The 21,510-nt window shown below is 41.5% G+C and overlaps 1 protein-coding gene across 1 annotated transcript in view; it reads right to left on the reverse strand.

Moving 5' to 3' along the window:
• The window catches only part of rmdn2 (regulator of microtubule dynamics 2), a 42,016-nt gene extending 21,383 nt beyond the window's left edge, over positions 1-20,633 (reverse strand). Inside the window, exons 1-5 of the mRNA XM_083696393.1 lie at positions 20,610-20,633; positions 18,805-19,274; positions 7,583-7,763; positions 7,055-7,157; positions 4,479-4,539 (exon numbers count right to left, since the gene is read on the reverse strand). Of these exons, the coding sequence (XP_083552519.1) occupies positions 4,479-4,539; positions 7,055-7,157; positions 7,583-7,763; positions 18,805-19,265 (806 nt within the window). The 5' untranslated portion in view covers positions 19,266-19,274; positions 20,610-20,633. The remainder of the gene's footprint in view (positions 1-4,478; positions 4,540-7,054; positions 7,158-7,582; positions 7,764-18,804; positions 19,275-20,609) is intronic.
• Between the last annotated feature and the right edge of the window lie 877 nt (positions 20,634-21,510).

Raw genomic sequence — 21,510 nt, forward strand, 5'->3', positions numbered from 1 at the left:
AAATATTTGTATTTGATATTCGAGACGTGTGCACTGTGACAGGTCGCTAATGAAAACCAAAGTTATTATTATTTGTGAGTTTATTGCGCATTGTGTATGACATTTCGATAAATAATGAAACTGATGCAGAGATAAAAATGCAGAAAAATGTTTATTTATGGTTATACATAAGGCATACATGTACTGTACACTCCAACAACAACCGGGGAGGTTGGGCTTTCGAGAAGCGCAAGGGCTTGATCCTGTCCTAGCAAGAGCCTATTGTATGTCAATGCGCACCACCACACAAAGTGATAGCATATACAGTAGTGAGAAAGAGCAACGTAATGCAAAACGGATATATTTATCTGACTGTTATTATAGCCCTCATATACTTGTAATTACAAACTCCAAATATGGACACGTACTGTATCAGGCCTGCCCAATCTGCTCAAATACATTTCAATAGGATTAGAGGAAGAGGTGGGCGGATTGTAGCGTATTTGGCGTTCATAATCGTTTCCTATTAATAAACAAAAGTGTGACAATTTATCTAGCCACTGTAGAAAAACAATTTGAATGATCGCACTCCTCCCCAAGAACAGTAGTTCTTCATTTAACGAATTCCGTTAGTTCATAGAAGATTGACGGCACCTCCCAAATAGGCAATGACATTATGATAAGAAATGTGTGCACAAAACAAGATTACATTACAGTATTTTATTTGCTCCATGTTTTAACGAAAATGTATATTTGGCTGCGGGGCTGGTGTATGGGCCGGTCGATCTGTGGGCTTCGCGCAGCCCTGCCCGCACCTCGGGAGGTTAATCTTTTCTTGTTCTCTTGATGCAGGGCGCTGTGCGGGATGTTATTGAATGTGTTGCTGTTGCTGGTTAATGGTATATGAATGACAGTCATCCAGCCTCCTCTCTACATATTTCGGAGAAAATACATGGCTGCAGTCGGATGGACCATGTAGTATATATTGCTGATTTGTGTAAATTGCATTTGTATTCATTTGCTTTTTGAGAGCGTCAGGTATATAAAAAATACGTGGCCAAATTAGTTGTTAATAATTGTCGTCATTTTTACCAATACGGACTCTCAATAATCCTATAAATCCTATTAGTCACCAAAAATATCTGACGCTGGCTCTCTCGTCAAAGAGGATGGAGAGAGCACAGCGAATGATTAGAGCCAACCTTGATCTTTTCCGATTAACAAACAAAGGCATGACAATTTATCCAGCACGCTCTCCCTTCAAATTATCCCTACTTTTCTATCCAGTCTTAATCCCACTCATTCTGTTACATTATTAAAGCCGACTCGCCCTTATTCATGTTAGACATGCTAGACATTTCCAGTTTCTCTGCGCTGTGAGAGAATGCGTGATCTGCAATTCATGAGCTGCTATAATAAACTTGATTTTTCACATTTCAACATTCAACTCTGGCACCGCTCTGAGTTCACGTTATATATATTTCACCTAACATACTTATGTCCATATAGCTGAAATGCGCGGAATCAATTAAGAACTTATATCCTATGAGTTAATTAATATGCAATTTCTCGGACACACTGCCACATATACTCCATGTCTGATATCATTTTATGAAGTGTCCATGAAGACATTCATTATTTCTAAATTAAGGTTCGTCCAAAGACTTCACCACCCCCCTTAGGCAGCACCCCCTCAGGAAATATAATTGTGCTCAACATTTCCCCCGCTTCTCTGCTGAGAGAATGCGTGATGACGGTATGAGAGTAGATCTCGTTAAAATAACCTGATATTTAAACCATTTCCACTCTGCATCTCTGTAATTAATGAGCTGCCATAATAAACTTGATTTTGCCAATCTATCTGATTCGCCATCACTTCACACCGCATATAGGTGTGGCGGCGTGCAGCAGCAGCGTGCAGGGATTAAACCTCTACCTACTGTTTAATGAAAATAAAATGGGCCTAAAATGGAGCCTTGTGGCACACCAAAGTTCACTGAGGCTGAGGAAGAGACACACTTTCTTAGACCAACAGAGAACTGTCTGCCTGAGAGGTATGACGAGAACCATTTAAAGGCAGTGTCTGTAATCGCTACACAATATCTAAGGCAGTTTATTAAAATGGTATGATCAATGTATAAAAAGCTGCACTAAGATCAAGGAGAATTAAACTGGAACACTGACTTGAATCAGCTGCTAAAAGTAGGTTTGTGACTTTAAGTAGAGAACCAGAAACACCTGTCAAGCTAATTGTCCCATCACTTTTGGGTACCCTGAAATAGGGGGACCATGCATAAAAACTGTTCTAATTTCTGAATGGTGAAACCAATAGTTACAGAAATACTGAGAAGCTGAGAATGTCTACTTTAACCTTATAGTAATGGTTTGATTTCAAATCTAAACTTTCGGAGTGTAGAGCCTAAAAAAGAAAAAATGTCTAACCCTAATGCCTAACCCTAACCCCCATTACTTACGCAGGGCTATGATGTATGTGGAGGTTCAGCATACGTGCAAATTCACACATGTGTTGGTGTAACCAGGGTGTAACTAACAAACTCTCGCTTCAGCAAACATCTGTCTGCCATTGATTTTTTTTGTGTGTCAGTTTTGTTTGTGGCTTCATCATATTTCACAAAAGACACAAGGGACTTCCCCGTTGGAGTCTGCTGGTTTGCATGCTCCGATATTTGCCAAATATTTGCCAAAGCGAAGTACAACATCCGCAAGGCATTATGGTAGTAGTAGTTCTGGTAACCTTAACCCTAACCCTTTAACCATACAAATCAAATACGTAAATAGTTATCTGTATGTGTCACAGCATTAACACAATGAAATATCAATCAGTCATGTAAATATTATCCTGTCAATATAATAATAATCAGTATAACTGTCAATGTATTACAATGAATTATCTGTAACAATTAAAGTTACAACATTGATTCAGAGTATCTCTTATATCTTAGTTCTATGATATGGGTATTGGGAGATACCGCTTTTTGATCAATGAGATCATTTCTGGGCATTATTTCTGACTATTTAGGGGACCCCTTTTGGCTCAAGGGCATCCTGAAACAAAATCCTCCAAAATGTAACTTCCCCCATCATAAGACAAACTATAAGGCTGTTTTACTCCAATGTTTACAAACAACAGGAACGTAAACTGTATAGTTTCACATCTTAACGGTCCCTCCTAAAGACCTCTTCACCCCCACTACCCCCCTGTACAAGTTTCTCTCCTGTTAATATAAAAAATAAAAAAAAGCCTTCTTCTAGCATTGCGACTGCCTATGGCCCCTGGTCTTAGCATTGATTACTTTATCTTTTGATGACTGATGGATAGATGATTCACTTACTTAAACAAATATATTTGTTGTAAGTCGCTTTGAATAAAGGCGTCTGCTAAATGCCATAAATGTAAATGTGAAGTTTCACTCCTAATTGATGTCACAGACTGTCCTTACATCCAGAGTTCTGTCTATAGAGGGTGAACTCTAATAGAGTTCACACTCTATTTCAAATCAATATGTTTGTTCTCCCTCTAGTACTGTACATAAACAGTGGAATGTTTTCAGAGTGGTTCCCTTTGAGTCAATGGAGCAATGATTGGCTTATTTTACCTACCAGAGCTAGGCACTCCAGCCGAGATGCTTGTAAAGACAAGATTCCTGCCACACACTGCCCAAAAAGGCCTGAGTCACTGATCCAGGGACAGCTGCAGGCATACTCGCTACTCAACCAGGCCTACTAGCCCCTGAACCTCCCCATGGGAGTGGAAAACATCTACTGCATGCTTTAATTCGGTCTCTGGGTTTTATTAACTCAAGAGGTTAATTGGATATTAATTCATCCATGACTGATTCACATGAGTTAGATGGCTCGAAGATAGCATCACTCCAGGACGGTAAGCATTCAAACACAAGCTTGAGTCTTGGGTGTGTCATTTAGCTTCAGTTTGCCTCTGAATGGGTGGTTTTCAGCACCTTTCTGTTTAAATTCATTATGCTCCTATACATGGCCATCTCTCTGGGGATTAAAGCAGTGATGAACACACAGCAGTTGAAAAGAGAGGGAAAGTAGGCAATCTTCCATGGATGCTATTTCAATAGATCATTTCCTTGGCCACAGCTCAGAGAGTGCTTCAGGGATTGTAACAATAGCCTATGTTTACTTAGCAAACTTGAAGGTCCTTGTGCATGCACATGGCTGCAACAAGTGTGGGTGGGTCCATACATCGCTGATGTGGGAATGCTGGGATGTTGAGTCAATGCAGTGATGCTGACACAACATTGAGGCTATAAATACAAACTTCCTAGCAGTGGGGTGGGACATGCAAAGAGATGTTTTAGCCTATACTGTTTCTGTCTAGGTTTGAGTAGATGGAGACACATTGTTCCTTGCCATAAGAGACATAATCGAGCGATTGTAAACTTTCAGTTTGAGTGAGGCAAGGGACATACGTTCTGGAGGATGAGTAGAATACCTGGATAGAAAACACTCACCATTGATGACTGTCAGCACACATAGGGTTCAGCGTTACAGCTTCCTCTCCAACTCCTTTCCCTGAGGGGAGTAAGTGGATATGACAAGCTCAGCATATGCAACACATCCAGCACATGTTTGTTCACATGTTCAGTGAAGAGTAGGCCTATATAAACAAAATTGATTCACAAATTCATAAAATTGATTTAGATTCAATGGATGTATAGTTTCAAAGAACAACACAAAAGTCACGATAATTACGCACAAAAAGCAAAGGCAAAAACCATAGGAGAGACTTGGATTCACAATTAACCAATAAGAGAAGAGATATGAAAGATATTTCAGGATGAGAGCTGGGCCTTAAAGGGGAATAACAGCTAAATATAGGAATTTGTAATGGTTCCTAAAACTCCCAGACTTTGCGGTGGATCCGTAAAGCACTGACCATAGGGACTGGGTCAGAAGGTTACATGCCTTCCTACCAACTGCAGCCATAGATAGGGCTTTGTAAGATGCAGCCAATCGTGGATCAAAATAAACATTCTATCTATAGCCCTGCACCGCTGCAGTTGGGATATTTGATTGGCACTTTGCAACTCTCACTGAAGGAGAGAGGCGCAATCTTTGATAGATGGTCTACCCCTATGTCCGGGAGGTTTAGGAACAATAAATTCTCATATTTCGCCATTGTTCCCCCTTAAACCTGTCATCAAGCCAGCGACAGTTTCAAACTGTCTAATATATATCAATGAAGAAATCTGAATAACAGGAATTGGTACTGTGAATAGATGTCTGTCTTGACCTCTTACTGAACTTCCATTCATACTATTTCTTACACTTTGTTGTGACCAACTACATTTTAAAATGTATGTAACAGAAGGTTTAAACGTATAACACAGTCATGTGCCTTAGGGGGGGTGCTCAGGGACAACTGATACTGGCTGTGTAATGTGTTATTAAGTAGAGGCTTGTGCGTCGGAAGCGATGTTTTGAGAACATAAGATAGGTGGGGAATTTAGACAATGATGGCCCTGGGGTGAGATACAAGTGTCACGGGACTAAGTTATCTGTCCTCTCCAAGCATATGCTTTAGAAGGTCTTCTCAGTATATAACAAAAAACAAGTCTTTGGGAGCTGTGGCTTTCAGTAAACAACTATTCTATTTTCACCTGGGGTCTGTTGTTGGTCTCTCCTTTAAAGTATTTTTTCTTTCTGTTGATTATTAATATTGCATTTTACTACAACATTGATTGTGTATTGAATGAGCGATAATAAATTATTCATTTGATTTATCCAAATTGACGAGACAATTGTGTCAGTCTCACATTCTTTATTTCGAGTGAAAATGTTGATTTCTACACCAACATGTACTTTTAATATGATGCCCCTGTTGCTTTAAATATCCAGCATTGCATTGTAGTGTGTTTCAAAACCCCTTGACAGTGGTGCCTTTGTGGAAAGCACCTGGCCAGCCTTGATTAGAGGCACATTAATGAGGAAGGATTAAGGAGAAACAGGTCAATCCAGTTTGTACTTTAATACAATCACAAAATAGTCTCTGTTTAAAAAAAGACTCAAGATGGTATCCCATATTGCTATTAATATGCTGAGGGCTTATGACCTGCATATTGTTACAACGTTACTTACACAAGACATGCAAAGCCTGGCAAGTTATTGTAACTCACTTACAAAAAAAAAAGGTTTTGGCAAGGGCATGTATATAAAACATGCAAGCTGTAGCCTTCTAAAAGACCTCTTGATTTTAACACCTTGGTCCTCTTGCTTGCAATTACAACTGAGTAGCGCATACATATGTGTTGTGTGTTCAAAGAAGAAAAATAGAAAAATAACTCCATATTGCCTGGTCTTTTATAGAAGCTATTTAAGATGTGTTTCTGTTTTGCCAACAGCATTACGTCATATTACAGTGCAGTGTTTCCCCCTGAGTTTTTCTTACACGGAATACAGAGGTCCATGGATCTGCATCCAGGGTTGCCATTACGTGTGAGTTTACTGGTTAAGAACAGGTGGGACAGCTACGGTGGAAATCATAGGAAACACTGCTACAGTGCACATGTTCAGAACACTCCACGTTTGCATGAAAGATCAAATAGCCAAGCAAAAAATTAGGTAACACGTTGGATTGCATGGGAAAAATATGCGTATTTTCTTATTCCTTTTGATAACTTCATGTAAAGCAATAGACCATGCCAGTTGTTCATCATGCATTACAGTATTTGTGATCCACATTGTAAGTATTTCATAGTAACCCCACCCGTGACCGCAAACAGCTGTGCTCACAAACTTGGCCAATGCTTGCCACAGCTCCTGCCAGCTCTCTCTGCCGCTTGATCTCAACTGGATGACTGAGGTCATTGCATGGATGAAGCTTAATGCCAACTGGGTTTTCCAGATGTCATTAAATGGCTGAAGTAAAGTAGGACGACTAGCAGGCCTCCCTGAGACTCTGAGATAGTGCCAAGGGGTGGTTGGGTGGCCAGTACAGGGTGGCCTACACAGCTGTGTTCATGACCTAGCATGGCTCCAGTGAACCATGTGGGTTTAGGTGTTAGTTAGTACTGTATGGTAGGATTACCAGTCTCAGCATGGGTCTTCTTCTCCTCCAGGTTGGAGGTGATGTCATGAAGATCGGAGTAGGCCCGAACCAGTCGCCATAGAAAGGGAGAGTTTTGTCCGAACTATGAAGAAAAGAGAAATATGAAATCAGTGTCAACAAACGGAGTCATCCTACTGTTAAGAATTCATTTTAACCCCTCTGATTGTCCCTGGGTCTCCTATAAACATTTCTCTGGGTCATGAGTCCCCAAATGGCCTCCAAACATTGGTCTTGTTTCGTCTAAACATAAACCTACCCTGTTGTAAATTCACTGCCTATCACCCAAAACAACAGATGGTTTGCACCAAGGACAAAGTCGATAAGATTGTGTGTTCTGCTCTGGAAAAGTTAGTTATGCCTTCCGGCTGTGTCCGAGAAAGGTTTGACTCCAGAATCGATTGTGTTCTTTTGACTGAATGTCTCTTCTCTTTTTTCTAAAACTCAACACTACCACCCTGCCTAGCATCCATTCTAACAACACTAGGACAGTTGGTAGATCTGGCCTACCTCCTCCCTCTTCTCCAGTAGGGTGGCAAGGCACTCTCTCTTGTCTGTGTCGTTGCCTTTATGTAGAGAGTCAATCCTCTCCAGTAAGGCTGAGAGCTCGTCCACAGGCTCTTCTTCTTCCCCACTCTGCCCACTTTCACTCTTCTCCTCATCCTCAGAGTCTGTAAAAGCCGTCATGTACCTGAAACCCAAATGTGTTAAAGGATTCATTAGTAAAATTCATTCAGTCGTGAAACTCCACAGTATTCTCAGTTTCCAAAGTTGGTAACTTGTGTGGGAGGAAGAAGAACTGTATTGGGGGTGTTTCAATGTTTGGGGGTGGTTCAAATCTCTAATGTGGTTACCTGCCTCCAGTCTGCCCTGAGCAAGAGACTTGGTCTGAGCTAGAACTCATTTGCAGTGAGAAGCCTTTAAATGTTTCACGGGGTTGTAAGAATATAATAAGTTGTAAACAACTACAGTAATAGCACGTAACAGTAATGTGATGTAGGGGTGAATATATCTCCAGAGAGGCCAGCAATCAAAATAAAGCCTTAAAGGGATGTTCCACTTTAAAAAATACAAATAAATGCTGTTTTTTGGTTACATATTTTGCTTCCTTACTGAGTAGTCACATTTTGGGCCCCATAGAGCCCCATTCATTATGGAAATATGCCCCAAACACCTTGCAAACACTCCAAGCCAACTAATATTATGACAGAATCCTCCTCTGAAGCCTTTTTATTATCCCAGCCCCCCCCTCATCGGAGTACGAGTGCCTTTAATCAACCCCCTTTGCCAGACACAGTCAATAACAGATTAACATTCACTACATGTTTACACACAAACAGCTACATTTTTGTTTATACAAGTGGGTCATATAATTGTTTATAAATGCTGGCAGTTAAGACATCTTGAGTAAGACGTCTTTTATGTGGATACCTGAAGGGTTTGCCGCTGAACACAAGGAGACTTGTTTGTCTCTGTCGTAGCAAGGCACGCAAGGCTGCATTAGCCCCAGTTTTATGTCCCATTTCAATGACTTTAAGTACGTGCTAACACCCTTAGCTAACACTTGAGTAGAGAAGGTGTAAAAAAAATTATATTAATGACATAGTACGGTAAAAATGAAAGGCATGGAGGAAAGTGAAAACATGAAGGCCTCCATTAAGTACTGGCAGGAGCTGCATTTGCGTCATCAGCGGTTAAGAGAACGTTTGGGTCTGCGAGCGATGGTTCTAGGGGGGATGTGTTGGAGCGAGCTGCTGACATGACATGAGCCCAGCAGGTGCCGGAAGCCCCATCTAGATCCTGCACACACACACCTCAGGCTCAAAGTACCAGATTATTGAAGTCTGTGCCTCGGAGCAAAATAACTGTTTTTTTATGAGAAAACAGCAATTCTGCCGAGACAGCTAATCAAATGACTTTACAACATGACTAGCAAATCGTGGAATGCTGCCATCCTCAAATAACAACTTTGTCTGAAACCACAAGTTACCTGACAAACATCTAACACCTAAAACTTCATGGTTTGCTTGTCTTGAAGTAGACTAGACACTGTTACAGTCAAGGTCAAGGCAGAAAAATGCAAGGAAGACCTGGGCCTATTCTTTCCATTTTAAATTATAGCCTTATTGAATCCCTCCAAAAAGTTGGAGGCACACCCAGTCATAGAAGGCTTTCTGTGGAGATTATGCAGCTGTCAGTCTCTCCTCGGCCAGAAGCGCAACATGGCAACTCAGAGACTCCCCTTGCTTGTTGCTTTAATGCCAATGTTTGCTTGAGACCGCAGCTCCTAATCTGTCCACACACAGATGCACACACTGCTCTGAGAAATAATGCAAACACACATCTGCAGCAGAGCCATAAATCTGCACTGGTCCACTTACTCACACAACACACAGGGACTGGTAGTGTCTTAAATGTTATAATACACAAATAGAGTAAACAGTATTTTAAAGATTGGCTAGTACTAAATGGTCTTTATCCTCAAATGCGCAGAAGTAGCAATAATTATAGTCTAAAAAGATAAAGAACCAATGTGTTTAAAGGATAGACTGGCCATTGCTGTTCCTGGGATCTGGACCTGTGGCCTGTTTACAAACCGAGGTTCTTAATCCCCCCTTTGCACAGTGACCTCAGAGTAAGCTCTAAACATGCAGGCAAGTGCTGAACCCATTTATCATCCAGTACAGTGGGGCTTAAAGATCTGAATGGACCTGCTTATGTCTGGGCAATGGCCATTCTCTGATTTTTGTGCCTCTGCCTTCTGTTTTTGCAATTGCTTTACACTTACAATGCAGGCCTACTGCCATGTGATTCTCTGCATTCAGCATACACAGAGATGTATACCTGAGGAGCCTCCCAGCCTTGTTTACTTACCATCGTTCATTCATTCATTTATTGATTCATTCATTTGTTCTGTCATTCATTCATGTGTCCTTTCATTCATTCAGCAGTCCTCTCTCTCTGTCCCTCCCGACAGTTACTCAATGGAGGTGATGAGAGAAGCAGCACGTAGTACCGAATGATCAGCGCATTCCTTTCACGCCATTCCACGGCCCATGAATCACTTTAGTTGTGAGAGAAATAAGCCCAGGATGCATTTATGTGTGTGTAACATCGTCATCTCTCTGTTTGAACGAGTATACTGCCCTGAGAAAAAAAAACATCAGAAGTCCCGCCATGCTATTTCAACACTGTGTAAACTAAGTACCAATGGGCCCTCCTAAACTTGACTGCGTGCAGAGTTTGAGAAGGAGGGGATTGCTTTGATTGCTTTGATGTTAAATAGTGAGTGTGGACCACCAATTATCACCAATCGGCTGTGCAATGTCTCTCACCTTGCTGTGTAGAACATACACTAGTAGTAGTCTTATTAGTATAGAGTTCCAAAGCGTGCTGTCGTTGAACTTACTTCTGGTTCAAGCTGAAAATCACATGTTACTGTATGTAGCATTCAAGCTTTCTAAAAGCTTCCTAATGGTTGTAATGACTATGTTTAATCAGTAGCGATCAGGGAATGAGATCCCTTGAAATCAATATTTCACTTACTGTTTTGGTCCAACGAAAGCACTTTCTAAAATGTAGTGTCCTAGCTGATACTTGGTTTCTATACAAACATGTTGTTACTAGCCATGGGTGCTCTAGAGAAGTGGACTCACCGATTTTCGCCTTTCTATCGTCCATTTAGCCAATTAGAAACAAGGTTTTGTATTGAGTTGCTAGGTTGAATTGTTCAGTTGCTAGGTTGTTTCAAAAGTTACACCTGAATTCCATAGATCAAATTGGATAGTGATTTTATACATACACGTTTTTATCAGTTTTCTGATAGTTTGCTGTGGCCAGGGCCCTATACTATTGTCCTTTGCCATATGTACCACACATGTAGGTATATTCAAACGTCTTTGTACTGCTCTACTTTTGTTCTAGACATCTATTCAAAATGTTCTCCCCGATGTTCTCAGTGCGAGGGATTGGACATTTAATATGCAGACAGGGAAGCCAGGGGGTATGAGAGAGTCTTTCATGGGAGCTTAGCAGTGGCGGTCACCATAGTAAATCCCTTCAAAACAAACCTGATGAAGAGTTACCATCCCAACATCCTCTGGTCCTGTGAACATTCAGCCCAGCTCAATTGGCACCTATGGTGTCAGGGCCACTTAGGGCCAGGCTGATCTTAAGGCTGAATGGAGACAGAGTACAGACAGTTCCAGGGCTAGATAAGGTCCATTACCCATGGTTCCCACGACTTTGCTGCTGAACTACCCCTTCCAGTGATTTTTCCTGTGACTAGGGCCAAGAAATGACAACTCACGGTCTCTGTTAACAAGCAGAACATATTGAATGCCTACTACCAATACGACTACAGTAACAATTAGGTTACAGTGCCCTCCATAAGTATTGGAAAGAGGAAGTATTTTGTCTTCTTTTAGCTTTATACTCCCAACAGTTTGGATTTGAAATCAAACAATTACTATGGGGTCAAAGTAGAGATTTAATTCAATGTTTTTTTTTTTTTCAGATTGGGTTCACCATTTAGAAAGTATGTTTAAAAACTGTTTTTTAAACGTACTCTCCCTATTTCAGGGCTCCATTAGTACTGGCAAAAAGAATACATAATAATGTCCAAATAAAGTACTCATGTTTAGTATTTGGTCGTCAATCCTTTGCATGCAATAACTGCCTGAAGTCTGTGACCCACTGACCCCACCAGACGCTGGGTATCTTCTGTGGTGATGCTATTAGTTGTATCTGTCCACAAGACAGTTTTCCAGGTGGTTAACATAGTAATTGTTTGATTTCAAATACAAAATGTTGGAGTATAGTGCTAAAAGAAAAGAAAATGCTCAGGATTAAGCAATGGTAACTGTCTTAATAACGGTGCTCCAGAGTGTTTGTAAATCCGTTAGTGATTCATCCCTTCAGCCAAAAATAGAAGGGAGGAGCAATGACGCTGCAGGTTGAGTTGAAGGTCTTGGCCTTACATCACCTCTGCACAAGGAGCCTCTTTGTATAAAAAGGAAACTTCATCTCATAATCAAACATGCCAATAGGCCATTAGGCAAGGCCTTCTTTCCAACAATACAAAAACAACGAAAGGGGGGGTGGGGTTGATGATTGCAAGTTATTTGCACCTGCAGCGTTTGTGGAAAATAAATAAATAAATAAAATCAGTGTCAAAGTGACACAGTGTCAGAACAATTACAATTTACAATGGCTTTTCTCCTCTAAGCGATAAGGTGGGAAGGACAAGCTACTGTGCCTGTTTTTCTGGCATTTAACTGGAAAGGTTGAAAAAATAAGCCACAAGACAAAGATAGGTCTACCCAAAAATTATTGTAAGATCTTGTCCTTGTGTGGCGTTGTCAGTCGTGTTACAGGTGTAACGTTTGACTTCACATGTAAAGTGTTAAGCTGATTTTCCTCCAGTTGGCTTTTTGTACAGGTGTACTTTCCGTGCCGCATGACTGCAGGCTTACTAATGGAGCATGACGGGGAGCATAGTGCTGAGCATGTTAGCGCCATGCTAAAGGAGAAATGAAAGGTGGGGGGAGAAGTGGGGGGGTGAGATTAATTGACAAACATGGTAGAGATTCGGGGCTGCAGACAGTCAACCATAGATGCCGAGTACTGTGGGGCATTTTTTTGCCCTAAAAATATTGTCCCATCGATATTGTCCCCTCATTTATGCCCCCCGCGTACACCAGCAAGCTCTCTTGTCTCTGTTTACCGCATCAAGTCATAGTTATCAAGCCTCTCACAGTAGGAAAGCTCATAAGTGCTTGAAAATTCAGAGAGTGATGCACATTGTGCTACGTAAATTAATAAAAGCAAGTTGTCAACATAAACGTTCTAAACCATTTAGGACACTTCAAGAGGTGTCCTTACTTGTTACGAGTAGACTACGAGTTACCGACAGATGGCTGCAGGCACTCATTTCAGTAGAGGAGAAATGTCCTACAAACAAAGCAGAGTTCCTTAAAAGATACCGGTTGAATAGTAATGGCATTTGTATTACTAACCTCATTAGGCATGCTATCACCTCATCTTTGGGTCTCTTGTTCTTTTGCGCTCTCTGAAGAAATTAAAATAATCTTTGTACTTTTTGGCATCAGGAAAAATGCAGCGGTGTATTATTGTTTTCCTCATCACCGTCTTTTAGATTATCACAGGCCATTTGATGTTTTCAATGTGTTTACATTTGAAAAGGGATTCCTTTCCATAAGTCTACATTCATGACTTGGGTATTGATAACGAATAGTCTAACTGATTCAGAATCTACGATTAACACACCACCAACATTGGTTAGATATAGTCCCATTTACATCTGCTGTAATATCAATGCATTGATTACCTTGGAGTTCCCATAGCGCACGGTGAACGCAAAGGCTAAACACTGACACAATAATAACAGTTATTGTCATGTGTATGGATTTGGTGCTTCTTGAGTATATCAACTGAAGAGAACTTAGTTTATCATCGTGGTGAGTTGAGCTTTTACCAGTCTTTTCAACTGCACTTTTATCGCAGAATAGGTAAGGTCAGACTGTGTATGCACGTGCGGTGGGCAAACAATCTGGCTGCTGCAATTTATTCTCGTTGCAGCCAAGGTAGGCAGTATCGACAGACTGCTCTGTCTAGGGTATGTACACATATAGGCCTGTTTGCCAGGGAGAGACATATCTCTCGGTCATTCAGAATGAGAAAGACAAAATGTAACTGTCCTGGACACTCACCATTAGTTTTGACATCATTCTACAGTTAAAGTGTTTCATTAAACAAGTTCCTTTTTAACCTCTTTATAAACTGCTCTCTGTATGTGATCAGACATGCCTGTTACTGAATAAACCAAACTCTTCTCCTTAAATCAACAACTATCCAATGTCACATAAACTCTATCATTCGAAACACAAAAGCTGTAATGTCCTTGAGCTACAGAGAGCAGCATGCTATGTGAATAATAAACTGCAACGGGAGCTGTTGGAGGAACTACAAGTTCCTACATGATGCTTTTAAATTAGGTCTTTGACAGCTCAGCACACAGTCTTTGAGATTGATGGCCCTCTACTGATGTGGAGATACCTTCCAGGAAGCTGTTTTGACAGATGAAGACTAAGTGGCTCAAAGTGTTTGAGCTTTGCACCTTGCAAGGGTGGCGATACACCTTACACATTGAACTCTGCCCTGGTGCATAATTTAGCTGTTTTGTCATACAGAGTGAGTCTCCCTGTCACCTACTGAGCACCGTACCCACTACCCCGCTACTGCACTTCATGTTTAAGCACAGCCTTGCCCAATCTGCAAATATGCCAACGCTTGTCATGGTCTGAATATTTTTACAAACACACCAGACAAAGCTGATTTATGAAAAACGATGACGAGGAGAGTCTTTCTAACCATTTTATGAATCAACATGCAATTATCTGCAGATGCTACAGGACTCACTCCCTAGAGTTTCACAACACGGCACTGAAAAGGGGTGTGAAGACAAGAGGACATTCAAAAAGGCAGCTTAGGTAATAGAAGTGAAAACAAAGCAAAAAATAACATTCCTGTGGCTTGGGGTCATCCAGTGGTTAAGTACCATAAGTACCATAACCTATAGCGCACATATGCCTGTGTCGGCATGGGTTCCAATCCGGCTCTATAGCCTCCTGCTACTGTATAGGCATGGAAGGAGAGTGTAGGCTATGTTTGACCATGGTAAGTGAAGCTTTAGCGGACGCAGGGATGTGCCTTTATCAAGATCTTGCTGTCACTACCGTTAACACCACAGGCATATACAAAATGTAAAACTGCGAACCCCTCACAATCATTGCATTCACAGTCGATGCATTTGACATTTTGTTTGCATTTTTGATCTTCAGACGATAAAAATCATGACAATAAAAAGAAAACAAGACATGAGAATGAAAACAAACACAAAGCCGTGCCCCACCCACCATGGCTCTTAGTTAAGAGACTTTAACAGAGATGTTGTGCTATGATTCCCAACAGTTCTAAGACGGCACAACAGACAACGAAAGCCCTTTAGATAGATGAGGAGGATTAGGTGTGTAGTTAGATCCTCTGGGTTAATGCCAAACTGTTGCCTACGGGGGTGGAATTTCTCCACTGCAGCCCTCACCCCCCAGCTCCAACAAATCACAGGGCAGAGGGAAAGCCTCTTTAATCATGGGAGGTGTGCACGATTTGGCGCAAAGCATAATAACCTGGGCTGTAATTTAGAGCATTTGATGGGGCCGACGGCTGTCACTCAAACCAGGGCCCTGTGTTCACTGAAAGGCTCCATGTCTTTGTCTACCTCTCGCTATCCAACAGGGAGGAGGAACACACTGATTACTAAGGTGTGGGAGAGATGATGACCCAGTATGACCCAGCGAGTCCTCATGTTCCTATGGAACCATGTTTACATCACGGCTCCTCCACTACACAGACAGACAAGTGACGAGACAAGTCTCCTACAAAATGACACTACTTGATCTGTGACATCATGTATAGGAGAAGCAGATATACAGTGTACTGCATAAATAATGAACAATTAAGTATTTTTTCTACTTTTGGCTCTATACACGTTGTATACATAGTTCCCCTATTTCAGGGCACCAAAAGTAATGGGACAATTAGCTTATGTTATGGAAAATACATTAATAGAACTGTTTTCAGGTTATACACTTTCATATGACTGATCCAACTTGTGTAAATACTGTGATTACATTTTCTCTTGCCACACCTCTAAAGTTCTATAGCCATTGGTCTGAGAAGCACTGTATGATTTACCATATATATAGCGGTGGTTTCAGAGGGAGTGGTGAGGGAGAGCAGTAATGGCGGGACAGACGTATCTTGCCGGTAGGTGTGAAATGTTGAACGCCGATTGATCAATGAGAAAGTCTCCCCATTGTTCTCGCTCTCTCGCCCCCCTCCCTGCGTAAGTACAGGCCCATCAGCTGATAGACATCGTGGCGCCTACCATTATGTTTCATATGTATAAAGACAACCTTGAGAATTGCCTCTTCAGACTTGCGCTGAACAGACCTCCGAATTTACGCTGGGCTGCTGTTACGTTCTTGTCTCTTGTTTGCAAACAATAAATACCGGACTCAGATATTGTGGCTACCCAGGACTTATTTCTTGATTGTTACCTCCGAAGAACTGAAGCACAGAGTGATAAATCCTAGACATCCACCACAATTGACAGGAGTTTCTGGTAAATCAGGTGTGTTTTGTCACATCACTTGTGCAGGCATAAGAGAGTTGTCAATGTCCAATATTGATTCTAGGCTTTGCGTTTACCTTTCAAGTCTGCTGGTGTTTGTCAACATGAGGACCAAAGAGGTGTCATTGAAAGTCAAGGAAGGTCAGCAATCGCAAACGGTCTGGTAGGTCAAGGAAGACTTCTACAGTGGATGACAGACGAATGCTCATAATTAAGAAAAACCCCAAACCAACTGTCCCACAGATCAGGAACACTCTCCAGGAGGTAGGCGTGAATGTGTCAGAGACTAACATCTGCAGAATATGTCACCAGTCGAACTACAGATGCTTCACTGCAAGGTGCAAACCACTAGTCATCTTCAAAAAGGATGGTCGGGTTAATTCAGTTTGCTAAAGGGTACCTAAAAAGCCTGCAGGGGTCTGGAAAAAGGAGTTATATATTCATGTACCAGAGTGCTTGTAAGAGGAAAGTTTGGAGAAAAAATTATCTGTCCAAGATTTATAGCATACCACCTAATCTGTGGAAACATGGTGGAGGGGGTGTTATGGTTCAGGCATGTATAACTGCCTCTAGAACTGGCTAACTTGTCTTAATTGATGATGTAACTGCTGACGGCAGCAGCAGAATGTATTCTGAAGTGTACAGAAACATCTTGTCTGCTTGAATACAAGTAAATGCCTCCAAATTCATTGGACGGTGCTTCATCATACTGTAAGGCAATGACCCAAAACATACTGCCATAGCAACTAGGGAGCTTTTCAGGGCCAAAATTAAAAAAGTAATTTCTAAAAAAGTTCTTGATTGACTACTGTAAGTTAATCTTCAGATTTAACTCCAATGGAAAATGCATTTCATTTCCTGATGATGGCAAAAACACCTCCAAGCAAACAACAACTGAAGGTGGCTATAGTACAGGCCTGGCAGAGCATCACTAGAGAAGATACCCAACGTCTGGTGGGGTCAATGGGTCGCAGACTTGAAGCATAAATATGAGTGTTTAATTTGGACAATATATGAAACGGTTTGATTCCCTGAAATACACACACACACACACACACACACACACACACACACACACACACACACACACACACACACACACACACACACACACACACAACACTGATTAACCACCCAACCAGAGTGCTCTGGATGTTGGCCTGCTTGTTATGTTGTTAGCCTACAAAGAATTGCTCCCAGGCGACTGGCAGGTTGCTGCCAGGATATCAATCTGGAACCAAACTGGGGAGGAGCCTTTGTTTGGATGCCAAGGCAGGTAGAGTTTGTTTTTCTCTCTAGCCTTTGCAGAGCATTTAGGCATGCTTAAAGGTAAAATCAATCTAGGTGATGCTAACATAGCCAAAGCAATGCCCCCGCCCCCATCCTTAAATTCTTAATCCACAGTATAGTTTCCCAACATCACTCACTTCATATTCACCTCTAAAAATAACATTGTAATACACACTTTTTTAGTTTTTTTGCTGGGATCAAGATAATTTAAATAGCTATTTCTTGTACAGACACAGAATATCTGTCATAATTATCTCTCTCACCCACACACCAAATTTCACAAATATACAAATACCACGTCCACTTTTCTACTTCCTCAACTCTTGTGAGTTGTGTATGGAACATTTGTGGTTCAAATGTGTTTAGTGAACGTTCAAAACACATGATGTATGTTTTGTTGGGTTAGGGTTAGGCATAGGATTCATCAACATCAACGTCACATCAATGACATTGGTCAACATGTCGATACATGCTATAAGCCAAGACACAGGAAGAATTATGACGCATGACTACAGGACATTCTGACGTACTGTATGTCCAAGAATAGTTGTACATATTAGGCCTGCTTGACAATTAAATACAAGGGTCGCCCTCTACCTTAATGTTCCTCATTTACCACTTATTGATGTATTGTTTTCATAAGAAATGTTTTATAAGGCAGCGCATTTTTAATGGAGACATCTGTTGTTTATGTTATTCTAGCCTGGCGCGTGATCAAGGAATTTCTCTGTGGATGGAGGATGACTGGGCGTGTGGCCCTAGATTGGAGCTCTCTCTGACACCCCAGGCACATTCACATACCTTCTAATTTAACCAGATACATAATGACTGAGCAGGTCTATTTGGCTGGTAACGCAGGAGGAGTGTGTGAGTTTATTGATCATGCACAGGTGGTGCAGCTGTGCAAAGGGGAAATCTTAGTAATGCCAATGAGTGGTGAGGATTGCCTGAATAATGGAGAGGGTCGAGTCTACTTCAGTTATCACCATTTACATTATCAGTGTTAGGCCTTTGTGATGTTTCATAGGATACAATACATCATCTGCTCCTTAACTCCTAAATACATTCTCCTTGCATTTAGCCTAGAGCTCAAATACACATTATCACAGCTGATTTGGTTGGCCCATTTGGTCTAAGGTTTTGTGTTTAAAATCTAAGACCAAATTGAGACCATCCAGATGTAGGCCTAGATCTAACAATTCAATATGCCAGAGAGAGATTGGCTCACCCGCCCTCGCTCTCTGCCTCCTCTGAGCTTTGGCCCTCTGCTCTGGCCCCGGCCCCAGCTGCCGTCCTCCTCCTGCGTGTGGGTGTGATCCTGTGGAGGGGGCTGGCCCTGCGTGGCCCGCCTTCGGCCCCACTGCGCCCTCTCAGCTCATCCCTGACATGGTCCTGCAGCACTGGAAGGGCGTTCTTCAGCTCCCGCACCTCATCTTTCAGCTCAGACACACAACGGATCAGAGCTCCCAGGCGCTCTAGAATCTCAACCTGTCTTCCGTGCAGAGGACCCTCACCTGCTCCCCCCACCACCACAGCCCCAGCAGCCGCATTATTAGTGCCGAGGTAAAGCTCATATAAGGACCCACGACGCTTGTCCCTCCGGCTCTGGTACCAGACCACGGCCAGACTGATGCCAGCCGCTCCAGCCAACGCACCCAGAACCAGCACCTTGCTGTCTGACAGGGCCATCCTGCAGACCTGGAAAATAGGAGAGGAATGGGAGAGGTCACATTGATAAGGTCACAGTGTGTTTGCAAAAAAAATCACCTTGGAGGAGTTTAAATCAAGCATTGGGTCTCACCTTAGTCTACAGTGAAGTGGGCCTATATACGCTATGAAAGTCCTTACGTCATAAACTGCAGGATGTTATGTTATAACTGGAGACACCTATTAACAGTAAATACAAGTAAATTACTATACATGCTTAGCTGGTCAAATGAGTTACATATTTGCACATATTTACTTTTACGTCCAGACGTGAGTACCAGTCCTGCCTGTCTGCAAAAATGATGAATGTCTCCAGTTAGGCCTTTGTGTATACTGCCGTTTCTAACGTATGGATATTTAATAGCGTATAGCCCGAGTGCCTTGTCTAGTGCTTACATTGCAGTCACACCTAAAATCATACTCCTGAAATAGCAGCACTATTACTGCATTATCACTACCAAAACAAGAGCCTGCCCCTTCTAAGAGCTGGTAGCTGATACCCACCATCTCCACTGGTTCCCTGGCATTGTGACAACGCATAATCATATCTCACTTTTCCAGGAAGTACAGTAAATACAAGTACAATACATAGATATCCATGAGCCTTGTATGCAAAACATAATTATATTTTACGACCATACTTATGGTGGACTGATGACAAATGTAACTCAAATATAAGTAAATATTGTTTACGGGGCCACCTAGCTAACTGCTTAAATCAAGCCAACAATTTACAAGATGTACAATACACTAACATTGGCTTGTGGTTAGGACACTTCAGAAACACTTACTGTAGCTAGTACTGACAGTAGAAAGTGTTGAGCTTTACATGACCGTGGCTAACCACTGCCCAGGTAGCTGACTACCTGGGGAGGGATGATCTCACTTCTGTTAAATCTCGATTAGGACTACGTGAGCCCGAAGAGGGACTAACAGGACTAACAGGATTAACACAGTGTGTGAACGCTAGATAATCATGTAAACAGCAGGCCAGACTGGGATATCTACCATGTCATTAGTAGTGACATTTCATGCCAACGAGTAAAAAGCATGTGTGCACCACTAGGCATGAGGTGTGTCATTCTACAACAAGCACACAGAAACCAGTCTATTTTGACAGATGAACATGATTGACCCCTGGGCCCTGGTAACCTAGGGAGCAGTCGTACAGCTAGCTAATGATGTAGATAGCTAGCTACCAAGGATCCTGCATTACAGTTAAAATGTAAGATTGCTCTTGTTGACATTCAACAATATAGTTAACATCAAGGTGTAAAATGTTTCTATAGTTAGGTGTTGAGAAATTGTGGTTGTCAGAGATCTTACTGCGGGAAGCCAGCAGTCTGCTCGTACCGGGAACACCTCTCGTATGTTTGACAGTTCTCTGAGTAACTACCAAAACAATCCGTCTTAAAGCGGAGCGCCTGATACATCTCAGAAACGTTCCGCCAGCAAGGGTTCCGGGCTCAACACAACATGATGATCGTTGTATTGGGTTTTTGAGAGAGACCTAGATGAATACCTAATGGTATATCCATAACATTTCATGCAACCTGCATTTTCACCTTACAAGAGTAACTTACACCCCCTAAAAATGTAATTCATTAAGTAATAGATTATTTTCATAACTAGAGTCATAATTACAGTATATTTGATTATTATTATTAGATGATTGTTATCATCTCTTGGTATCTAATACAGTAAGAGCAAGGACACATCTAACTGGAAGGTTAGGGTTAGGGTAAGGGTTAGGGTTAGGGTAAGGGTTAGGGTAAGGGTAAGGGTTAGGGTAAGGGTAAGGGTTAGGGTTAGGGTAAGGGTAAAGGTTAAGGTTAGGGTTAGGATAATTTCAAGGATATCCCCACATATCCCACTAAATGTAGACCTATTAGTATTTGCATTTTGGTTATTTGACTGTATTACAGCTAGGGTTAAGTAAGCACTTAATACATTATGTTCTTATGTATGCAAAAAAATTATGTACTTTCACTGTGTTTTACCGTTTCTACTTATATTTTTGTTTTTATTTGCATCTGTTTTATCTATTTGTAAAGCACTTTGTAACTTTCTTTTAAAAAGGTGCTATATAAATAACGTTTATTATTATTATTATTATTATCATTATTATTATTATTACTTGTATTTAGTTAATTTATAGTTTTGCTGGAATACAAACTAGCATCAACACATAATATCGCCAGATATAACCCCAGAATATCGAGTGAGA

This window comes from Argentina silus (genome assembly GCF_951799395.1).
Source record: "Argentina silus genome assembly, chromosome: X".
Classification (NCBI taxonomy): Eukaryota; Metazoa; Chordata; class Actinopteri; order Argentiniformes; family Argentinidae; genus Argentina; species Argentina silus.